Source organism: Coenobita brevimanus, chromosome 107 (assembly GCF_032717465.1).
Source record: "Coenobita brevimanus isolate Jiangsu-jjx chromosome 107, ASM3271746v2, whole genome shotgun sequence".
Classification (NCBI taxonomy): Eukaryota; Metazoa; Arthropoda; class Malacostraca; order Decapoda; family Coenobitidae; genus Coenobita; species Coenobita brevimanus.
Genome location: NC_137060.1, coordinates 23,521,099 through 23,545,405, shown reverse-complemented (window position 1 = coordinate 23,545,405; position 24,307 = coordinate 23,521,099). Strand labels below are relative to the sequence as shown.

At 40.8% G+C, this 24,307-nt stretch overlaps 1 protein-coding gene across 1 annotated transcript in view; it reads right to left on the bottom strand.

The window, feature by feature from the left end:
• Positions 1 to 12,906: 12,906 nt before the first annotated feature.
• Positions 12,907 to 24,307, bottom strand: part of LOC145416727 (uncharacterized) — a 118,252-nt gene continuing 106,851 nt past the window's right edge. The window contains exons 16-21 of the mRNA XM_080285656.1: positions 23,554 to 23,738; positions 19,533 to 19,635; positions 16,636 to 16,797; positions 15,000 to 15,190; positions 13,642 to 13,850; positions 12,907 to 13,225 (exon numbers count right to left, since the gene is read on the bottom strand). Of these exons, the coding sequence (XP_080141782.1) occupies positions 13,065 to 13,225; positions 13,642 to 13,850; positions 15,000 to 15,190; positions 16,636 to 16,797; positions 19,533 to 19,635; positions 23,554 to 23,738 (1,011 nt within the window). The 3' untranslated portion in view covers positions 12,907 to 13,064. The remainder of the gene's footprint in view (positions 13,226 to 13,641; positions 13,851 to 14,999; positions 15,191 to 16,635; positions 16,798 to 19,532; positions 19,636 to 23,553; positions 23,739 to 24,307) is intronic.

Genomic DNA, 24,307 nt, shown 5'->3' with positions numbered 1-24,307 from the left:
ACTCTTACTCTGTATGGCACATGAATGTCTTAATAATATCTGGAAACAATCGTCCATGCCTACATATCATATTCAACGATGACTTAGGCTGCGTTCACACCAAGCGATTCGATTCGATTCAATTCATGGAGAATCATATCGATTCATGATTCGTCTTGATGTGACATGTTAATTCCTATAGGAACTGTTCACACCAAGCGAATCAATTCAATTCAAATCATGGCGATTCAAGGCGATTCAGAATCACTGATGCGCGCAGCGCGAGGGTCCATTTTTTCATCAGTCACGGCGATTCAGTGGAGGAGTGAGCACCATGCTACCGGACGTCCTGATAAATTTAGTGAGAGAGCGACGTGCTATTTATGATGCTAGTGATCCTAAGCATCGGGACAGGGATGCCATCGCGGCTTTATGGAAGGATATTGCTGCAGAAAGTAAATGCACAGGTGAGTTAAGTCATAAATGAAGGATGTCTATTTTTTTACTGTATTCAAAGCCATAAATAAAGGATGTCTATTTTCTTAATATATTCACAACCAGAAACAAAGAATTTATACTTATTTTTAATCTATGCACAACCAGAAATAAAAGATATGTTTTCTTAATGTATTCTGTATTCATAACCAGAAATAAAAGATGTCTTTTATACTGCATGAAACACTACTTCTCCCAACTTTCAGACTTTTTAACAGTTCACTTCTTACCTAAGGTAAATGGCAATCCTTTCTTCAACTCCAACTGCACGTCGGTAATTAGTATTCTGTTTTCTTATGTTGGGTGCAGTCAACTCCACTAGCATTTTAAACTGTTCAGTGGTCATCCTAAAATAATCATAAAACTTGTCTGAATTGTTTATCAAATCTGGGAACAAGTGTCCGAAACTCCCAAAATCAGGTCTTTTTGCATTAATTTCATGCACCCATATTCTTCTTGGACGCCTACGCCTACGCCGCCTCAGCCACAGCAACACCTCTATTTCAGCAAGAGCGTCTACGTCCATCCTCGTTCAAGTCAGCCTTTGCACTACTCCCTGTTGATTCTGACAGTTTGATTCTGTCGGTATGAACGGCGCTGATTCAAAATGAATCGAATCAATTGATTCTCCATGAATTGAATCGAATCGAATCGCTTGGTGTGAACGCAGCCTTAATAGGATATGTGTATCGTCTACTTGAGAACGCAGCATCCGTAACATCTCACTGCCTGCGCGAGCAGCGAGAAAATTTCAATATTAAAGCTTATTTACCTTGTTATGGCTGTACATATGACGAAAAGCATCTCCGATTCCACCACCAGCATCCAGGAACGCCTCCTGTAGTCATAGGGTCACGAAAAAACTTCCGAAAATGGTCCACAACAGCAAGCACCGGCTTTGACCACACGTGCGCCCCCCACCGCGGCTTCTTTGTCTCTGGCAGGTATGTCGCGTGGCTTTCGTAAGTGGTCGGAGCTTAGTACGTAATGTCATCAATTCGGAACCCTTTTAATTTCCATTTTTATCCCTTTGGCAACTAAATATTCCCTGTACAGTGATTCAGAATATGTTTTTCCGCTTCTTCCGTTATTCTGAATAAATAATATCTTTAAAATAGCATAAAACTAGTTCTATCTATCTATCTATCTATAGCCCGACGCCCTAATCCCGCAAAGGGTGGCCGCAGACAAAACGCCTCCAAGTCACTCTGTCACCCACCATTTGACTCCCCTCCCCTCAACTCCCCCCCCCCTCCCTCATATACCTCTCAACTCCATCCCTCCACCTCATCCTCGGTCTACCCCTCCCTCTCCCTCCCTCCACCTCACCTACATACACCCTCTTAGTCAGTCTTTCATTCTCCATCCTCTCCACATGTCCAAACCACCTCAGTGTATTTCTCCTAATCTTTTCAATCACATCCACATCTACCCCACAGCGTTCCTTCACTTCTTCATTCGTCAACCTGTCCCTCCATGTCACTCCACATGCTCCTCTCAAGTAACTCATTTCCACTGCTCTCACTCTTGACTTGTTCCCCTCTTGCAAGGTCCACGCCTCGCTTCCATACGTCAGGGTAGGGATCACAATACCATCATGCAGTGACTTCTTAACTTCCATACTCACCTCCCTATTTCTCATCACTGCTTTCAGTGTGCCAACAACCTTCCTTCCCTGCTGTACCCTTTCACGTACTTCATCCCCCAAAGTTCCATCCTTACTCATCACACTACCCAAGTACTTGAATGCACTCACATTCTCCATACCCTCACCATCCAACCTCACTGCACACTCTGTGACTTCATTCCTCTCAAACACCATAACTTTACTTTTGTTTACATTAACTTTCAGCTTCCTCCTCCTACACACTGTCCCAAATTCATTCACCAAACCTTGCAACTCCCATTCATCTTCACTCAACAATACTGTATCATCAGCAAACAGCAACACCGGAAGCTTCCAAATCTCACCCTCATTCATTAGGGCCACCCCCACATCCACTGCCCTACCTTGTACCTCCTTTACGACCCCATCCATATATATATTAAACAGCCATGGAGACATTACACACCCCTGTTTCAGTCCCACATTGAGATCAAAGAACTCACTCAGCTCACCATCCACTCGCACCGTAGCCCTAGCTCCCTCGTACATACTCTTCACAGCACTCAAAAATTTCCCCTCCACTCCATATATTCTTAATACCTTCCACATACCTTTCCTATCTATTCTGTCATAAGCTTTCTCCAAGTCCATGAAGGCAGCGTACACTTTCCTTCCCTTCTCTAGATACTTCTCCACTAAACATCTTAGAACAAATATCTGATCTACACACCCTTTTCCCTTCCTAAATCCCCCTTGTTCTTCTCCAACTAGCTCCTCTGTCATATGCCTAACCCTATCAATGAGTATTCTACCATATATTTTACCAGTCACACTAAGAAGGCAAATACCCCTATGGTTACCACATACTTCTCTCTCCCCTTTTCCTTTGTACAGAGGAACAATTATACCTGATTTCCAGTCCTCTGGAACCCTTCCCTCTTCCCAAGCCAATCTACACAACTTCCATATCCACTCCACAACAATCTCACCCCCATACCTAAGCATTTCACCACACACTCCATCAATTCCTGGGGCCTTTCCCAGCTTAATCTTCTTCATCGCTTCCACTACTTCCGACCTACTGATCTCTTCCTCCCTCCTCTCATCTCTTCTTCTCCCAGCCATTCCCCAACCACTTATACTCACACTGCTCTCACTCTCCACATTCAACAAATCCTCAAAGTGCTCCTTCCATCTCCTCAATTTCTCTCTCTTCTCCACCAACAATCTATTATTCCTATCTTTAACTCCCCTACTATTTCCTCTTTCACACTGCATAAAAAAAACTAGTTGACTTTAATTAATGTACGAAAAGTTGAGATGGCCAATAATAGCGCTTTCATCCGTGTTAACTTATAAATTCTGTATCAATTTCATGACGGCATTTATTCATTCATCATCAGCAGCAGCAGTCACCTAACCCCACAACCTGTTCCCCACATCATCAACATCACCATCCTACCATCCTAACCCTGTACTCAGCATATTTCAGTATCATCATCTCATCTTCATCTCAAACTTTATCAACATTATTCCATCATTATAATCAGCATGAACACCCTAGTCCCTATCAAGGCATCATTATCTGCCTAGCCCCCATATCCCATCATCAGCATCAGCATCCTTGTCCTATATGTCTCATCCTAACCCCTATCTTTCACCAACAGCAGCATTCTAGTGTTTAACTCGACTATCATTCCATCACCATCCTTCCAACTAAAGGAAGAGATGGATAGAATCGATATGACACCAGCCATCCAATGAATATGTGACTATAATGAATGATAAGCTAAATGGTTTCTTGTACCCCAAGAAACCATTTACAGTATTGAGCAGTAACCATGTGAACAACAATGGGACACCTATTTTAAGACGCACAGCTTCACCATCATTTTCCTTTCATAACTCTGACATGCTTTTGCAGGACTTAAGAGACATGTTAAGACTCTTCTCTCTCATTTCTTTGTTCTTATTGCTAAAACAAATTCGTGTTGCAACAGGAAACTGGTCATAATTTTGTGAATCTAGCCTGGTGGTATATGTCAAGGAACAGCCCAAAAAGAGGTTCAAAGCCAAGAGGTAATTAAGGTTTACTGCTTATATACTGCCACTCAAGGGCACGTGGCCAGTCACCCTTTCCTTATAAGCCTGGACTAAATAAATCTAGCCCCAGGCCCCTGTGTGCCTGATGGGCAACACAGAATTACATGATGGATGAATGAACATAAGATATTGTTGTTGTTGAGTAACACTAGTCTGTCTGGCTAATCAGATCCATCAACTGCAGACAAACAATTATCCCAGCAAGACCATCACATGCAATGAACTGACGTTCCCTTGCAGCTTACAGAACCACACGATACTGAGATACAGGGACGAGTGTGGAGGTTTGGTTCTGGGATGGACGCTGCAATGGCATCTCTCCCTTCAATTAACAGGGCATCACATCACCCTGTTAACTGGTTATATAGGTACCACCCAGAATAGTAAACGGTTTCCCGAATTACAGAAGCCATTAGGCTTGTCATTCACTGTAGAGTCACCTAAAGACAGCACTACATCACATTAAGTGGGTGGATGATTGGTGCCCCCACCTACCACTAACATGCATTGGTGAAAATCGAAGTACATAAACAGCGTTCATTAACCCGCCCTGTCCCATCGAGGTATGGGTACGTTGCAACATTTTGCATTTGCCAGTCCCGGCGACGTATGGGTACGTTGCAACATTTTGCATTTGCCAGTCCCGGCGACGTACTGGTACGTCGTGCAATTGCAAGGTCCTTCTATCTATCTATCTATTGCCAGACGCCTCAATCCCATTTGGGGTGGCCACAAACAAATCGCCTCCAAGTCGCCCTGTCCCCCGCCATTTCACTCCCCTGCTCCCAATTCACACCCCCCTCTCTCATATACCTCTCCACCCCATCTCTCCATCTCATCCTCGGCCTCCCCCTCCCTCTTCCCCCCTCCACCTCACTCACATACACTCTCTTCGTCAGTCTTTCACCCTCCATCCTCTCCACATGGCCAAACCACCTCAGTGTGTTCCTCATAACGCTTCCTATCACATCCACATCAACACCACAACGCTCCTTTATATCCTCATTCGTCAGCCTGTCTCTCCATGTGACTCCACAGGCTCCTCTTAAATAACTAATTTCCACTGCTCTCACTCTTGACTTGTGTCCTTCCAACAACGTCCAAGCTTCACTTCCGTACGTTAGAGTTGGTATCACAATACTGTCATGTAGTAACTTTTTCACTTCCATGCTCACTTCCCTGTTTCTTATCACTGCTTTCAAAGAACCAGCAACCTTTCTTCCCTGCTGTACCCTTTCAACCACTTCACCCTCCAAACCTCCATCCTTACTCATCACACTACCCAAGTACTTAAATGTACTCACATTTTCCAATTCCTCACCATCCAACCTCGCTGTACATTCACTGACTTCACCTCTCTCAAAGACCATCACTTTACTCTTCCCTACATTCACCTTTAGATTCCGTTTCTTACACACTCTCTCAAACTCATCCACCAAGCCTTGCAGCTCCCCTTCGTCTTCACTCAACAACACAGTATCATCTGCAAACAACAGTACAGGGAGTTTCTAAACACTATCCTCTCTCACCAGGGCCACTCCAACATCCACTACCCTACCTTGTACCTCTTTTATTACCCCATCCATGTACAGATTGAACAACCATGGAGACATGACACATCCCTGTTTCAACCCAACTTGCAAAGAGAAAAATTCACTTAGTTCACCATCCACACGCACTGCAAGGTCCTTAATTTGCACAATTTTCAATTTTCGTCCGTGATTTTTCGTACATATACACGGGACACCTTCCTCTATTCCTCTTCAAGATGCCAAGCAGGGACAATGCCTTACACCGCATAACCTCCCCCCTCTCCCCCTCATGCCATTGTCTCGGCAATTCACCTGTTATCAGTGACCTGGCCAGTAAAGACATTCAGGGCCAGAGTGATTCCCCAATCGATGACAATGTGGAGGACAAAGTTTACATAGCATTAGAGGAAGAAACAATCAGAAATAATGATCAGGTAATGTGGCAAAAGGTCAGGTATGGTGATGAGTTAGTGAGTGAAACAATGCTTATAATGCCTATATTACTGTTTGAAAACCAATATACTCTCGCACTACATGTAAATTCGTACCAAGTAAATACTCTAAATAAATACCGTTTATGAGTGGTGTGAAATAGTTACCCTCCCATAGAACTCGTTTTCTTTGGTGCCAGCCTGTTAGAAAACCCAGTCAGGTAAGGAGGTACTGGTACCTGGATCGAGTATTTTAAACCTCAGGTGAGCGATTTCTCTATGAATTTTTTGTTTCTCAACAAAAGCGGAGGTTTTATCCAAAAAATTTTTTTTTCGAAAATACCTCGGGATTGGGGGATGTCAGAGATGCGAAATGGCTCGGGACGTGATGGGTTAATCACTCCAGTACATCAGGAGGGTAGAGGCCTGGGGCTTGCCTAACCATATTAAGATGAGAATTACCAACTGCTTGCTCTTGAACAGCATTACGAGAGCAATAAACTCCAACATGCCCCTCACCAACCTAATTAGATCTTTACAAAGCACATCTCCTTGGCTCAACAGACCACCAGGCTGCTAAAAATTGTATGAAGGCAATGAAACTACTGCACTACATCAGAACACAGCATGAAGTCCCACCCATGATCTCCCTGCATGCATCAGAGAACTGACCCACAAATGGGGAAAGTACCAAAATGTGAAAGGAATTTAAGTTGTGATGGCAATGACACCACACCCACTCCATACATTATATCATTTTATTAAACATGATAAAGCTCTATTTTAAGTTACAGTACACATATAACATCAGGGAGACGCATAGGGCAGGGAGAGTGTGATGGGAAAAACAGAGAATATGGGGGAAATAATATATATACTGTACTGTATACTATATATACGAGGTCCATCTTGAGGACTGAGAGAACGTGGGTACACAGAGTGGCTAGTTGAGCCTGAAATTGAAAAAACTGCAGGAATGTGTAAAAAAAAAAAAAATGCAGGAATATCAGGTAAAGAAAACTATGATCATACAGCACAGAAAAAATCAAAAGTGCATGAAACTGTATATTACTTAAAAAAAAAAAAAAAATACTGCCAAAAACATAAAGGAAAATGAAAAAGGATGGTCAAAATCTGAAAACAAATGAAAAATGAGAAAAAAAATACAGCTGGTAAGTCTCAGTATGGTGACGAGTTATAGACAGTCGGATAAAATGAGACAAGTTAGAAACCGGCATGATTGCAAGTTCGTGTCGAGAGGGAAACAGGAATGACTGAGTTACACCCCCTCTCTATTCTAGCTATGGTGAAAAATAAGGATGCTGGGAAGGCTGTGTGGGAGAGTTTATCCTTAAAATTTGTGTGTTTCTGGGGCATATGGTTAAGAAAAATACAAAGGACTCCATTACACAAGAAAATACAGACCAGAAAATTACTGAAACACAGAGTGAAAAAATGTTATACCTAATCTCATTCAGGAATATATAGGTGCCAGATCTTGGACAAACCAGAACATGTTGGCCTTGGAATCAGACACGATTATAAGGAGTTTCTGAATCCCTTGGCACTAGAAGGAACACGAATAGAAAAAAGTACGAGCATATATGCGTATGCCATGGAATCACATACTGCAGTAAGGATAGCTTCTGATTCCCTTGGTGCAGAGAGAAGTGGGGAAATAGAAGTACTAGATATCATGTGTGCCTTGGAATCAAATACAATAACAAAGGTATTCTCTGAATCCATCAGCACAATAAATGGCAAAAAGAAAAAAGCACGAATGCCTAGACAGCGTCTGCCCTGGAATCAAACACCATAATGAAGATAGTATATGTTTAATCCCCTGGCAGACAAGACAGTGACGTGAAAAAAATTAGGTACAGTATATCTGCCTTGGCATCATATACTATAAGGCAGTTTCTGAATCAACTGGCACAAGAGACTAAGAAAAAAATGAAAACAAGGGGAAAAAAATGTTTAATCATCCTGGCAACCTCCCACTCACTGATTATGTTACACTTGGTCCATATGCAGTTAATATCTTACAAGCACAATCACTGGATTCACGGACATAATAAATACAAATCCTCTATACCAGTGGGCAATATATATATATATATATACTGTATATATATTTTTTCAATTGTTTTCTTTTTCTTCCATGTTCCTAATTGGCACACTGAACAAGTCAAGGTGTACAATTAATACAGGCTTGGGGTTTGATATCACTGAACCTGTTGAACCTGGGGATGTCTTTTTCAGTATATTCTTGCCATTTCATGATTTTGTTCAGTTTAGGAGAATTTTTGAATAGCAGGGGCTGGATATAGCTACTAAACCCCATTCAATACGAGAGACCTTACCTAAGTCGAATAAAATTGTCTACTAGCAGATACAATAAACAAAAGAGGTCACCCAGATTCAAGCAGTATGATAAACATGGCATTCGATATCATTGAATGTTCCACTTCCTGGCTCGGGTTGGTGCCCTATTGGCAACTTTTTTCTCTCTCCTTCACTAACACCGGCTCATTTGATTATCCTGGATCAATAGCACTTGGGATTTTTATTTTTGCAGTCACCTCTCACATTTCGCATTCACGCAACATTTTGGGAGTGTGCCAAGGCCCGGTTACAAGTGTGATGTGGTAAACTGGTTAAATATCTACATGCAGTCCTCACTCTAAATAGCCTTTTTTAACATTTGTTTAATAATTAATTAATAAATACAGGTAACACTGCTTCTTAAACAGTACAGTAGTTCCACTGCAATCACTGCAGATGATTTACTAGTTTCCCCTAATTTACTGACATTTGTATGTAAAAAGTTCCCATATTTTAGACCTTATCCCTTACACAAAATGATGCTTACCTGTATACATTAAGTCAGGGATGTGTTCCAACAGATCAACTCTTTCCACATAGTAACTTGGCAATGCAAATTAGAGGAAACTGAACTGTACAGATGGCAATTGAGGGCCAACACATTATATTTTAAAATTTACTGCAGACTTAATATCTGAAAAAAAGCAGTGTCAAATAAGGTGACATATAGCTAGAACTGCCAAAAATGCTGTGTAAATCTGCATTTCAACCAGGGTGGCTATGGTAAAAATACCTGCAAGCCTCTTTATCATTACTGTATTCAACTCCGCCCCATCACATCAATAAAACACAGCTTAGGCAATTATTGTCTTATGTGAGCTTGGTGAGAAAGTCTGTGGGCTATGATAGTTACATAGCCTGCAGTTTTTACAGAGATAGCTAATAAGATGGCAGGAATTATAAAACACATACCAGGTATGGTACTAACTTTATATCTATATTCAGCAAGCTGTTCTTTTGATTGTTACTTACAGTGCAAGGTCAATGATGTGCTTAACAGTCTCTGTATTATAAGACCTTAAGAAGTAATGCTGTAAAATGAGAAATGATTATGACTGAACAGCTGTGAATCACAAAATAATCTGCATTCTACAAACATCATCATCATCATCATCATGACATTATTTATATGATGATGATAATGATGATACAATCTATGAACAAGTGCATTAAAAATTTCTCACAACTTGGCAACACTCCCAAAACTCACCAAATGACCACACACACATCCACAACAAATACCATGAGTCAAAAATATAGATATATATGTATATATTCATATATGCTAACACTCATCAATACAACAAATACAAATTCTGTAGCTCTCATCAATTTTGTTTTCCTCTCCTCACATTAACTGACTCCTGCATTAATCTTAAGGTCACACAGAAAACAGGGCACAATGGCTGAAAAACTGAGTCGATGCTGTGTTTCTCCATTGGGTTTTAACTGAGTACAATTAGTTAACCCTTTTAATAAGGTGATGTATTTTTCTCTTCTTTCTTGTCATCTCCATACAATTTCCTTCAACTTAGGAGAGACTGTTCAAGTTGATAGGGTTGGATAGTGTTTTCACTGACCCCTTTTTCATTTCCGCATCTCTTCTTCTTTGTGTACATCCACTTCAAGCTTGGTTACAGCTTGCATATGCCTCTTCATTCCCATGTGTTGTTATTTGTTCCATCCCTTTTCTCTTTTGCTTTTTTATATTCAGCATCAGATTCCTTATTTCTGTCAGGTTTCCTCAGCTTTTCAAAAAATGTTCACGCAGTAACGGCTTCAGATGGTCAGCCAGTTTTATGTAATGCAGCTGGTGGCCTCTGGCGCTCTCCCGTCATACCATTAACGTCCACTGATGAATGTGACGATGCAGGAGGGCTGGCTGCTGTGTTCTCACAGTAACAACAAAATAGCAGCAGCACCATCCCAGGCTCACTTGAGTGAGAAAGAGTTACATTTTGAATCAAACCAATTCATTCCTTCAGTTTTAACAACAAAAGGTCTCCCCTCTGATGAACAAAACTGTATGTAGCAAGAGCAAAATAAAAAGTACATCACCAGATTGAAAGGGTTAAAATTGAAGGATTTCTTTATAATATACTGACAGCAAGAGTACTATACTTGTTTTCCAGACAGTCTTTGGTATGAGTCACTCTTTTTTTATTTTCAGACTGGATGAAATATTTTTAACTTAATGGAGAGAACTGTTTATGTACTTGACTTAACAAAAAAATGTAATAGAACAAGAACACGACTTAATGTTTACAGTATTAGGAACATAAAATTACTGCTATCTCCAAGGTTACAAAATATCCATAATGAAATCTTAGAACACTTCAGCTGGTCCTCCAATAAAATAAAGGCATGATCCACTAGGTGAATAAAAAAAATGTCAGTGCTTATATGGGCCTTATCCAGTACCAGTATCTTCAATTTATCTATATTTTCATGATGCAAAGAGTATGGTGCTAGATACAGATATTTATGTATACATGGGGACCTATTTTGTATCTCCAATGTGTCTGTCAGCTTTTTTTCATGACGCTAGAAGTGTCATGCTTGATACAGATATTTGTGCATACATGGGGACATATTTTATATCTCCAATGTATCTGTAAGGTATTTTCATGATGCTAGAAATGTTGTGCTTGATACGGATACTTAGGCTTATACAGACTCTTATTTTGTAACTCCAACTGTAACTTTCTTCATGATGCTAGAAGAATGCTGCTTCATACAGTCACTGCTTGGTGGCCACAGATACTTATCCATGCCTGAAGGCTGTCAAACACTGTCTGTCAAGCCTCTTCCTAACCCATTAAGGTGAGGGACATCAAAAAAATGATTTCTTCTCATTTCCTGATAATTATATTCAGTTCAGGATAGACTTTTCTAACTGAAGGGTTTGATACAGCCTCAATAAACAACTTCAGCACGAGAGGTCTTTCCTGAACTGATTAATATCATCTGGCAGCAGCAAGCATAAAAAGGAAGGTCACCCAGATATAAGGGGTAAACCCATGTAAGTGCTGACATATTATTTAATCACCCAGCAGCGTAAAACAGAGTCATGGTCAATGGAATGTGTCTTTACAAAGCACTGTGAACTTGACATTGGAAGGAAGAATAAAATCAGATAAAGGAGTTATGTGGTGCAAGTTCACTTTACAATATATACACAAAGGTATTTAAATTAGCATAAAAATCGCATTAAAAAAACACCTGATATGGCTGGGTATACAGTAAACGCTCATTCGTCTTCTCTTTCAGTGTTCCTAAAAACTAGAATAACTTGCTCTGATGGAATGTTTGAGCTTCATGCTTATTATTAATTCTAAAAGCAATAACTTTCACAAAGAGCAATTTCTCACTTCCACTGTCAAAATCACATAACTTAAAATCACCTACAAATACAAAATAGCATCTTTCTCTTATTGTCTGGTGAAATGTTAAATCCCTCAGTCAACTTGTGTGAAAGTCTCATCAATATTATAAAAAACAGATCTGCGCAGTTTCTTGATGACTCCCTCCTCAGTAGGTCTTGTGATTCCTAAGTCTCTAGTCTTGTTGATTATGGAGGCTCCCTAGTAGCTACCTCCTTCTTATCAGTTTATTTCTACATTTAGTCCACTAATATTCTCTTGTATGCTTCTTATGCAATCTAGGTCAAGATTAAAAGACATAGATAGCACACTGAGGTGATTAATGGTCAGTCTGCTGAATAAATAGCTAAGGAGGAGGCGCAAAAGAGCCCATTAACCTAGAGAATACGAGCCCTAGCAAATAATCTCTAAGAATATCTTCGTTGCATCTGCCTATAAAGCCTCCCCTTGCTGTAAGATCCGCATAAAATCTTCCACTTTTAAATTCTCATCCATGTCACTGTAAAAACCTTAATTTCCCCTTGAATTCCACCACATCACTGTAAAATCTTCAGAGATCCTCATTTGCCCTTGGCATTCCTGTCAAGATCAGCTCATTTCCTAAGCAACCACTTTACTTGTCAAAATGGAGTTTAAGTGGAATATCCAATGCTGAGTAGGAAAACTGACACCATTCTATTTGGAACTGATCCATAACTTCTCTCCTATCTTGGAGATGGAGGAGATCTGGGATGTACTCACTACTGCGTAGACCAAACTGACCCATCCACCTTCCCAATTGGTCCACAATGTCTTCCACTCCTTCCACCATCACAGTAAACAGAAAAATTTAGGAGCATAATTCATAGCTGAGTAGATCACACTGATGCCTCCACCCTCCCGACTGATCCGCTTCGACTTTCCCTCTGATCTGCGATGTCTTCCATTTCTTCCCCAACACAGTAAACGGGAAAAATTCAGGGCATGTCCATAGCTGAGTAGATCATACTGACACCTCCAGATTCACACAAGATCCATAATTTCTTCCACTCTTCCTGCTGTCCCCGACTTCACAATCTTTTCCACTCCAGATTCTACGACTTCATCGCCTCCTTTTCTTGTCCCAGACTACACAGTTTCATCTGCACCTTCTAACGTCTCAGACTCCAGCTCACTCAGTCATGTTTGAGGAATATATAGGTTTGTCCATGGCAGGACGCAGCATGATGGCGCCCTCCACCCACAGGTTGGGGCGCTCCAACATCTGCTCCCACAGCTTTACCTCCATGCCAGCTGCCTCCATCCACTCAACGGCCTTTCCATTGTGCTTCCCTGTTGACAAAGGAGAGGGTTACAGTATTATCTATTTTATTTATTTATTACATTTTTTAAAACATCATCATCATCATTATCACCATCATCAACATCACTTCCATGTCAGCAGCCTCCATCCACTCTGCAGCATTCCAACTGAGCTTCCCTGTCAAGAGTTACTGTTAGTTTTTGATCAATATCATCATCACCATCCTTATTCCCACCTAAAGAGATGGAGTTGATGGTAACCAAGTACCTACTTGCAGGGTACAGTATTATACACTGTCGTTAACCCACGTTATCTACAGTAAGCCAAGTTTTTATCTTTACGATAGCTTCTCATCCAATTATATTAGTCAGCTTCCTATCCCTCCTTCCTTCCCTCTCTCCCTCCCTCCTTTCCTGACACAAACATACACATACCACTCACTCACCCTTGCCCAATGACAGCCGACAGCCACCCAGGAACTGCGAGGGCGCCAATCTATCGTGATCCCACACAGACAGCTCCAATGCTCTTTCTGTGAGGTCCTGCAGGCTTGTGTCATCAAATACCAGGGTGTGATTCCACGTGGGGTTGAGGGTCTTGCGGCAAACACTCGTCTTCTGTTTTGATGCCTTGCCCTTCTCCGGAAGCAGCAGCCTGTCAATATATGAGTGTTAGTGTAGTATTACTGAGACTGGAAATGACTTAAAACTGAAACTGAGAAAAATTTATGACTGAAACTGAGAATAATTTATGACCGAAACTGAGAAAGAGTGTCAGACCTGTATTACTGAATCCGAGAATGATTTGACTAAAACTGAAAATGATTTATGACTGAAACTACGAATGAGTGTTTGATCTCTATTACCGAAACTGAGAATGAACTGCAACTGAAACAGAGAATGATTTAAGAATGAAACTGAGAATGAGTGTTAGGCCTCTGTTACTGAAACTGAGAATGATTGCTGGGACCATGTATCAGTTCATTCAATATGATGACAACTTTGCATACAATACTCCTGATGCTACCAAATGATTATACTCAGATTACAAGACACCACTTTACAGGAACATTACAAATACTATGTTTCATCTTTGCAGTTCAAATTGTCTACCCAAGGCCGAATAAATCATCTTGGGATAGAATAAATAAAATACATAATGTGTCATTGTAAAGAAGAGGGCATATTGGTCCAAATGTCAAAAAGGATGGTACATAATGAGAACCTTCTGCAACAGATGGCATAAAAAACAAAAAAACACAGCTATAAGACTAGAAACTTATCCAAAAAGTCAGTATGCACTTTTATACATGAAGCCCATGCAACCCATACAGAAAGGCAGGTAAAGATAAATGAGGATAAGAAAGTAAATAATAATAAAAAATACACATGCAGGTGGTCCTCATTATATGTCAAGAGCGTATTAAAATTATCACAGCTTTTTCCAAACATCTGATGCTGTCAAGGAGGAATCTCGCAAATGAGCCTTATAGGCACCGAGGAAACTCTAAATGACACTATTTCTGTTATTTACTGAGGATTAGAACTGCAAAAAACAACATAAAAAGGCAACATATGACATGTACTTTTTGTGAACATAGAAAAAAAAAAGGAAAAAAGGACAGCTAGAAATGATACTGTACTGATTGTCTATACATATACATATACAATAAGTACAGACTCTTTAAACACGGGATCCACAAAATCCTTAAAAAAAAAAAAAAAAAAAGTACAGTATACACAAACAGACAACTAGAAATGCATCAATAAATAAACGTATCTACACAGCGTATACAGTACGCACCCTTTACACACAGGATCAGCTGAACCATGGGGTCTGACGGGTGCCAAGCTCTTCGCCTCCTTGACCAGCACATGCAGGGCACCTCTCGACCTCTTGGGCTTCCTCGCGGCCAGGGCATCGGGTGGCACGAACTTCAGCGCCAAGATGAGGTCACCACGTGGACTGTAACTTAGGTCTTCCGGTGGTTCCGTCTGTGGGAGGGAATTAGTTTTAGCATGAAGTATGTGAGATTTTCAAGCCATTAGCCACTCCCAGGTAGTTTATCTAAGTTTCCACCTGACTTGGCATACTGGAAGAGGGTCTAAATAGGGTCAAAACTGTTCTACCTTCCCAATACACAGCTGTAACAAGTGTGGGCATACAGTAATTCTTCTTTTGATGATAAATTTTTTGCTGCATGCACTCCCCAAATGAGGGGCTAAACACAACCCCTATTTTGAGGACTTTGTTGGAATATGCAGTACACTGCAATCACATATCCTTTCAGGCATCAACCAATGGCCCTTGGGTGGGATCAACTGCAAGACTCATTAGTCGATAATGTGCACTATGCACCATCAGATCAAGGCAGCTACATCAGATTATTACGAGAAACTACTAAAAGAAATTCTTGCAGTAAAAAAAAATGTTAAGATGAATATATCCCTAGCAGAGGAAGGTTTGTAAAGGACAGACAGAACAAATAACGAGATATTTAACCCTTCCACTTTGTCTTTTTTTTCTTTCTTTCTTTTGGCTGGATGTCCCACACACAGCAGTTTTGAAAAATAAAAAGATACCAGTAACTGTTTTGATAAAATAATCCACAGCAATAAATAGACCATAATTTCCTGAGTAAAGTGATGTCTAACACAATGTTAAAAAAAAAAAAAAAAAGTAATTATCTGTATGGCGTGAGTTAAAATCAGTGGTGTTAGAGCTCCTCCACTGCCAGGCGTATGCCAATCAGTATAAAGATAAACTCAAAGCTGTTTTTTTTTTTTTTTTAGCACTTCATTTTCACTCTCACTTTCATCTGACAACATAATCTAAGTCATCACACATCACTCTCATCAGATCCAAGTATGCTGCCATGGCAGCAAAACTTACTGCCCACCTCAACATACTTCTGGTACGTTACGAAAATACTGTAATAGATAATAAAACGGTCCTCCCATGATGGCAACTCCTCAGTCTTGCCACCCCCTGATACTGAACCACTATTGGGCCTCCAGTACTGGTGCGCATATGTAAAAAGTCCAGAACACATATAGCCTACGTGCCACCCAATGGCTACTGACATTTCCTTAGTGGCACGTCAACATGCCACCTGGTGTGAAAGGGTTAATATTTAAAAACTATTAGGAATATTTATGAAATTTATCCTGGTTAATGCCAGACAACTATTTTCTGCCTACCTATAACCAGATACCTTAATCACAGAGGGGGTAGCCACAAATAAACTGACATACTATCCTTTGTGGACAGTACCAATATTCAAGCATTTCTGTTACCCTGAAGACTGATCACAATCTATGCATTGTGTGACAAGGGTAACTCAACTCACCCTATCCTGCAGTGCGTAAACTCAACTCACCCTATCCTGCAATGCGTAAACTCAACTCTCCCTATCCTGCAATGGGTCAACTCAACTCACCCTATCCTGTAGTGGATATGATTTCGGTGTGGCATCGTCAAACACAGTGCCAGATAAAGGCACCACCACCTCCCCCAAGAAGTCATTTCGGCCGAACATATCCGAGTGCCACACCGACACCAGCAGAGCACGGGTCTCCAACTCACTCATGGTGGTACTGAACTGTGAAATTAGGATTGGAATTAGTGAGACAAATAGATATAGATAGATATACAGATAAAATGCCAGATGGAGAGAGAGAGAGAGAGAGACTACAGTGTACATATGTTTGACATATGATGTACACAATATATATATATATATATATATATATATATATATATATATATATATATATATATATATATATATATATATATATGGTAACTGGTATGAAAGAAAAACTTATTCCCATGTCTGAAGTCAGTTTTCAATTCCCTTCTCTACTTTTATCTTCTCTCTCTCTCTCTCTCTCCTTACCCAGTCTCTCTTGTCACTCCCAATTCCCTTCTCTAATTTTCTTCTCTCTCACACACACACACACACACACACACACACACACACACACACACACACACACACACACACACACACACACACACACACACACACACACACACACACACACACACACACACACACACACACACACACACACACACACACACACACACACACACCTGATATACGACACTCATTTCCATAAATATAGCCCAACATTAACACATCAAAGCCCTTCACCTGCAGCAACAAAATATTACTATTTCATGCCTTTATTTGTTCAGTAAAATTGTGATACATGAAAAAGGGGTGTTCTTATTCTTGTTGTTGTTGTGGCCCTACATTCATTGGAAACGTGAACCCAGTGGACTGCAGACCTGTGTTGCCCTTCTACACTGCACCATCCTCCATTCGGGGGATGGTGAAGAAGCTGAGGGATGTTTGCATAGCCAGGAAGTTGAGTAATGTGGTTAATAATAATAATAATTATAACAGACTGAGAAGGATTGTGGAAGGTTATGCACATGTACAGTGTAGATGGTAAGCTGCTAGGTGCTGTCAGGAGTTTCTATGATCGTAGTGAGGCATGTGTAAGGGTAAATGGACATCTAAGTGAATGGTTCTCGATCAACATGGGTGTGCGACAAGGATGTGTGATGTCCCCATGGATGTTCAATATACAGTATATATATGGATGGGATGATAAGAGAAGTAAAAACACAAGTAATGGAGAGAGGGATGGCATTGGTAATGAATGGTAATGGATGGAATATCTCAGATTTGTTGTATGCCGATGATGCAGTGCTACTTGCAAATACCAAACAAGAACCTGGTAGACTAGTGCAGAGTTTTGTTGATGTCTGTGAGTGTTGTGCCTTGAGAGTAAATGTAGAAAACAGTAAAGTGATGGTTATCAAGAGAGAAGGTAACTCCCAGGGTGATGTTACAGTGAATGGAGAGAGACTGGAATGGTGATGGTAAGCTGCTAGGTGCTGTCAGGAGTTTCTATGATCGTAGTGAGGCATGTGTAAGGGTAAATGGACATCTAAGTGAATGGTTCTCGATCAACATGGGTGTGCGACAAGGATGTGTGATGTCCCCATGGATGTTCAATATACAGTATATATATGGATGGGATGATAAGAGAAGTAAAAACACAAGTAATGGAGAGAGGGATGGCATTGGTAATGAATGGTAATGGATGGAATATCTCAGATTTGTTGTATGCCGATGATGCAGTGCTACTTGCAAATACCAAACAAGAACCTGGTAGACTAGTGCAGAGTTTTGTTGATGTCTGTGAGTGTTGTGCCTTGAGAGTAAATGTAGAAAACAGTAAAGTGATGGTTATCAAGAGAGAAGGTAACTCCCAGGGTGATGTTACAGTGAATGGAGAGAGACTGGAATTGGTGAGAGGGTTCAAATACCTGGGTACGGTTATAAAAAAAGAGAGGAAAATGTGCAAAAGAAGTGGAAAGTAAAGTGACACAAGGAAGGAAAACAGCCGGTGCAATGAAGGCCTTGATAAGAAGGAGAGGCTTGAGTGTTGCAGCTGCGCGAGGCTTACACGAAGGAATGTTAGTGCCAACTTTAACATATGGATGTGAGACCATGGTGTGACATGAAAATGAAAAGTCAAGAATGAAAGCAGTGGAGATGGGACTGATGAGGAATGTATGTGGAGTACAGAGAGTGGATAGGATATGAAATAATGTGATTCGTGAAAGCTGCAGAGCGAGGAAGTTTGTGGACACCAGAATCGAAGTGAGTGTACTGAGATGGTATGGTCATGTGGAGAGAATGGATAACAATAGAGTGGTGAAAAAGGTATATCTGAGCAAATATGAAGGAGGGAGGAGGCGAGGTAGGCCAAGGAGAAGGAGGAGGGATATAGTGAAAGAGTGTGTGAGGAAGAGAGGTATAGAAGTCAGTGAGGTTTGGGGACTGATGAGATTGAGCTGGCTTGAAGAACGTTGTGAAAAGAAGCACATGATCAGGGATTTGGCACCCTTTTTAACGTGACAGCATTCGGACTGACTCTGTCAGATATGTTCATGTGGAGCTACAGAATGTGGTGAAAGTTTTTGGTGTATCAGATACAGCCAGGATTCCGGGGGCTTGAAGGATGAGTGAATGGAAGTGTGGCCCATTGAACTGGGCAAATTTGGGCTATCTGGACGTTGCTACTCCTCACCATGCCCTAGGGTGGGAAAGGAGGTTTGGACGATGATGATAATGATAACAACAGCACTAGTGGTGGTGGTGGTAGTAGTAGTAGTAGTAGTAGTAGTAGTAGTAGTAGTAATAATAACAACAACAATAATAACAATAATAAGGAAACGAATACAAAAACTACCACCACTACAACAACTACAACCAAAATAACCATACCACGAATTACCAGCACCTGTCCTTACCTTCAGCACTTCCTCAAACACAGGGTTAATGGTATGCTTCTTCACTTTCGTCTTCCTCTTGCCACTCTTGGACTTATCAGGCAGCAAATATACCTTCACATACCTGCTGGAACACAAGTATATTAGCGAGTATACTCTGGCTTTTATTAGGGTATTTTTGAAGCATATTTGAGGGACAAGGGGGTTGGGATGAGTAGGATGTGTGTGTGTGTGTGTGTGTGTGTGTGTGTGTGTGTGTGTGTGTGTGTGTGTGTGTGTGTTGATGATGATGATGATGGAAGAGGAGAAAATGAGAATAAAGAAGATGACATTAAAAATAAATAAAAACAACAAGTCAAAATAAAAAAGATGACAAAAATAAGAAAGAAAAACAAGAGTGGAAGACAAACAAAAGAAAAACAAAAGGAAGGATAGGAAGAGCAAAAGGGAGAGAGAAAAGAGACAAGAAAAAAGATATAGGAGTAGAATAACAGAGAGAGAGAGAGAGAGAGAGAGAGAGGGAAGTTCACTGTACATTCTGACCTTTGACCCTTTGGCTTCCGACCTGGCTAACAATCCCTCTATCTATCTATTTATCTATCAGTCTATCTACCTACCATCTATCTCTCTGCTTATCTATCTATCTATCTATCTACCAATCTGTCTATCTACTTATCTATCTATCTATCTACCAATCTGTCTATCTACTTATCTATCTATCTATCTACCAATCTGTCTATCTACTTATCTATCTGTCTATCTTTTTCTACCTGCCTGCCTGTTTGTCTATTAACCATTTTATATTTTCATCTATCTATTAACACTTCTATCTATCACACAAAGTTCATTTCTCCATCCATCTATCGTATCTATGTATCTATTTATCTATCCATCTATCTATCTATCTATCTATCTATCTATGTCTACTCTTCCGCATGTCAATATTCACACAATCTTACATAACTATTTCATATTCAAATTGCCAATCTTTCTATCTATCTACTGATCTGTCTATCTATCTGTCTATTCATCTATCACTCCATCCATCCCTATATCAATCTATCAACCATCCTTCTATCCATTTTTCTATCTATCTATCAATCTATATTTCCATCTATCCACGTCCATACATATCTATCAGCTGCATTTTCTCATATCTATCTATCTATCTATCTACGTGCCTATTCCTATCTACCTGTCAGTCTATTTCTATCTATCTACCTGTCTATCTATCCTAGGTCCGTGAGCAATGAGATTAGGGCCTTCAGCTGGGAGTAAAAGGTGAGTGATATGGAGGACGGATAGATAGACAGATAGATAGACAGACTGAGAGACAGATAGATGGATAGACAGACTGGTAGATGGACACAGATAGATACATAGACTGAAATCGATACATCATATTTATTACAGATGGATGTCCTGAGAGAGAGAGAGAGAGAGAGAGAAAGAGTCAGCACAGGTCGTCATGTAAGGTCAGGATCAATGCCAGTAAGAGAAAAAAAATACGAGAGAGAGAGAGAGAGAGAGAGAGAGAGAGAGAGAGAGAGAGAGAGAGAGAGAAATACAAAGTTTATTTTTCAAGTTACGTATATATAATGCCAAGATATTTTAAGATTTTTTTTTTTTACCAGGCTCTTCCTAAAATTTTAATTCAAGGAAGAAAAATAAAGAATGAATAATTTTGCGAATGAAAAACCCCAAACTATTAAAAAAAGTCGAAAATAAAAATACAAAAACAAGAAAATAAATCATGACTTCAATACAAGAGCACTCATCTATTTTTCCCTCGTGACCTCTGACCTTTCTAGACCCAAATTTAATGACCTGTAACTCGACTTAGCTATGTTGCATTTCATTCAATTATTTTCAAATGATATTGATGGCAGAGACGCAGATGAAAAACCAAAATAAATGCAAATATAATCAAATAAACACAAATATAATCAAATGAACTCAAATATAATCAAAGAAGCACAAATATAATTGTCAACACAAATATAATCAAATAAATAAACATAATCAACACAAATATAATCAAATCAATACAAAATAAACACAAATCAACACAAATAGAATCCTGTTGCACAAGGAAGTGAGTTGCAATTAACCAAGACAATGCAAGGAACGGCGAAATTGTTGGCGAATTGCAACTGCAGGAGGGAAAATTATTACACAGACAGGCTCTCTCTCTCTCTCTCTCTCTCTCTCTCTGCGTTCGTCGCAAATTAATTCTCTTCCTTTATTCCTTTTAATTATCTTCACCCTTCTCTTCCCCCCCTCCTCTGTCTCTGTCTGTCTGTCTGTCTCTCTCTCTCTCTCTCTCTCTCCCTCTCTCTCCTATTCAGTCCCTCCCTTCTAACCACCTTCATCCTTCTTCCCTGTTCCCATTTATAACGTCACCATATTCTTCTCCCACATTCCCCTCCTCTCTCTCTCTCTCTCTCTCTCTCTCTCTCTCTCTCTCTCTCTCTCTCTCTCTCTCTCTCTCTCTCTCTCTCTCTCTCTCTCTCTCTCTATCTATCTGTCTGTCTGTCTGTTTCCAATCTTTCCAATTCCTCTCATAAAATACAGTACATCAAAGCACTTCCTTTCTCTCCACGATTATCAACCTCTCTGTCTGTCTGTCCATCTGTCTCTGTCTCTATGTCTCTGTCTGTCTGTCTGTCTGTCTCTGTCTCTCTCTCTGGCACACAGGTTCAATATATAATCACCGCCTAATGACACACGACACGCCAGGGAGCCACTGAATGCCACCTCCATCCCTAACAACCCAACCCATCACTATTACTCTCTCTCTCTCTCTCTCTCTCTCTCTCTCTCTCTCTCTCTCTCAACCCTTCCCTCTCCTCTCTTTTTCCTTAATCCCGCTTCTAACGATCTATCCGTCTTTTTCTGTTCCTTTCTCCCCCTCTTCCATTTTCATCTAACCACCTCATTCTGTCCCTCCCCTCCAGTTTATCACACCATCTCTCTCTCTCTCTCTCTCCCTTTTCTGCCCCCCCCCCTCTCTCTCATATTTATTCTCTTCATCCTTTTTATTATTTACCCTTCCCCCCTTGCCCCCCCTTCTCTCTCTCTCTCTCTCTCTCTCTCTGCATCCAATCAGTTAGGTTCTTTTGTTCTTCGGGTCTGCGATGGCGTGTCTCCCGGTCGTCTATTGCTGCAGGGGTGAGGCCAATGGGCACGGAAGAAGAAGAAGAGCGAAGGAGAGAAGAGTGAGGCGAAGGAAATGTAAGGAAGGGAAGGGAAGGGAAGGAAAAGAAAGGAAAGGAAGCAAGAGGAAGAGAAGGAATGCGAGAATAAAAAGAAAGGAAGAGAAGGGAAGGGAAAGGAAGGGACGAGGGAGAAAAGAAGAGTACAGAAGAACGAAATGTTGCAATAGGAAGTGCATGCTCAGGGATTTGGCACCGCTTTTTAACGTGACAGCGTTCGGATTGGCTCTATCGGATACGTTTATGTGAAGCTACAGAATGTGGTGAAAGTTTTTTTTGTGGATATCAGATACAGCCAGGATCCCGGGGGCTTGAAAAATGGGTGAATGGAAGCGTGGCTCATTGGACTGGGCAAACTTGGGCTGTCTGGACGTACGCGTTGCTACTCACCTTCCCTTCGGCTGGGATAGGCGGTCCGGATGATGATGATGATTATTACTATTATTCATAAAATTGGATAGACAGATAGGTAAGCAGGTAGGTGGATAGACGGACAAATAGACAGATGGACAGACAGATATAGACAAATGTGTGTGTGTGTGTGTGTGTGTGTGTGTGTGTGTGTGTGTGTGTGTGTGTGTGTGTGTGTGTGTGTGTGTGTGAAGCGAGACTCACGACCTAAGGACATCGTAGAATATAGCTGGGGAAACCATATGGAAAATTATATCAGTAATCTAGACTACATATTTCCTGATGAAAATAATAATAATAATAATAATAATAATAATAATAATAATAATAATAATGATACCAACAATAACAAAGATACAGGTAATTATATAAGCCAGGTAGCCATCCAAATATAAACAAAACACCGCAATACTCACGGATCTGATCTATTTCTCTTGACGTCGACGGGTGCCAGGTCCCTGCACTGAATGACGTGTACTTCCAGCTGGCCTTCCTTGTAGCTGTATTGAAGGCCCAGTTCCACCTCCCCCCGCACCGTCACCGTACCGTAGCGACCCTCTGCACCCGCCGAACACACTGACGCCATGCTCTCACTGCGCGACTGTGGGTGTAAAAGAGGTAAGTGGGGAGATTGGGTGTGACTGAGGTGAGAGATATAGGGGAGATAGAATGCAAGGTCTATAGATAGGGAGAGAGGCGAGATTTTTAAAGAAGGAGAGAGGGTTGGGAGATAGGGAGATGGAATGAGAGATTTATACACAATGAGAGAGGTGAGATATTTACAGACAGGGAGAGAGAGGTAAGAGATAAGGAGATAGATGATGTATAAAGATAGGGGAAGTGGTGAGAGATATAGATAGGAAGAGAGGGAGATATGAGATAAAGATGGAGGGGTAGGGAGGAAGATGGAGGGGTAGAGAGGAAGATGAAGGGATGGATGGAGGAAGATGGGGGATAAAGGAATGAAAGGGCGATAGAACAGAGATAATTGGAAGATGTGAGACACTAAGGCTGGGAGATAAGGAGAGATAAGACACGAAGACGGAGGAAAGATTGGGAGAAAGACGGTACTAGATAGGAGACAGGAAAGATGGAGAGAGAGGAAGGAAGATGGGAGACAGGGGAAAGACAGGAGACAGGAGGACAGGGGAGGGTAAACATAAGGAGAGA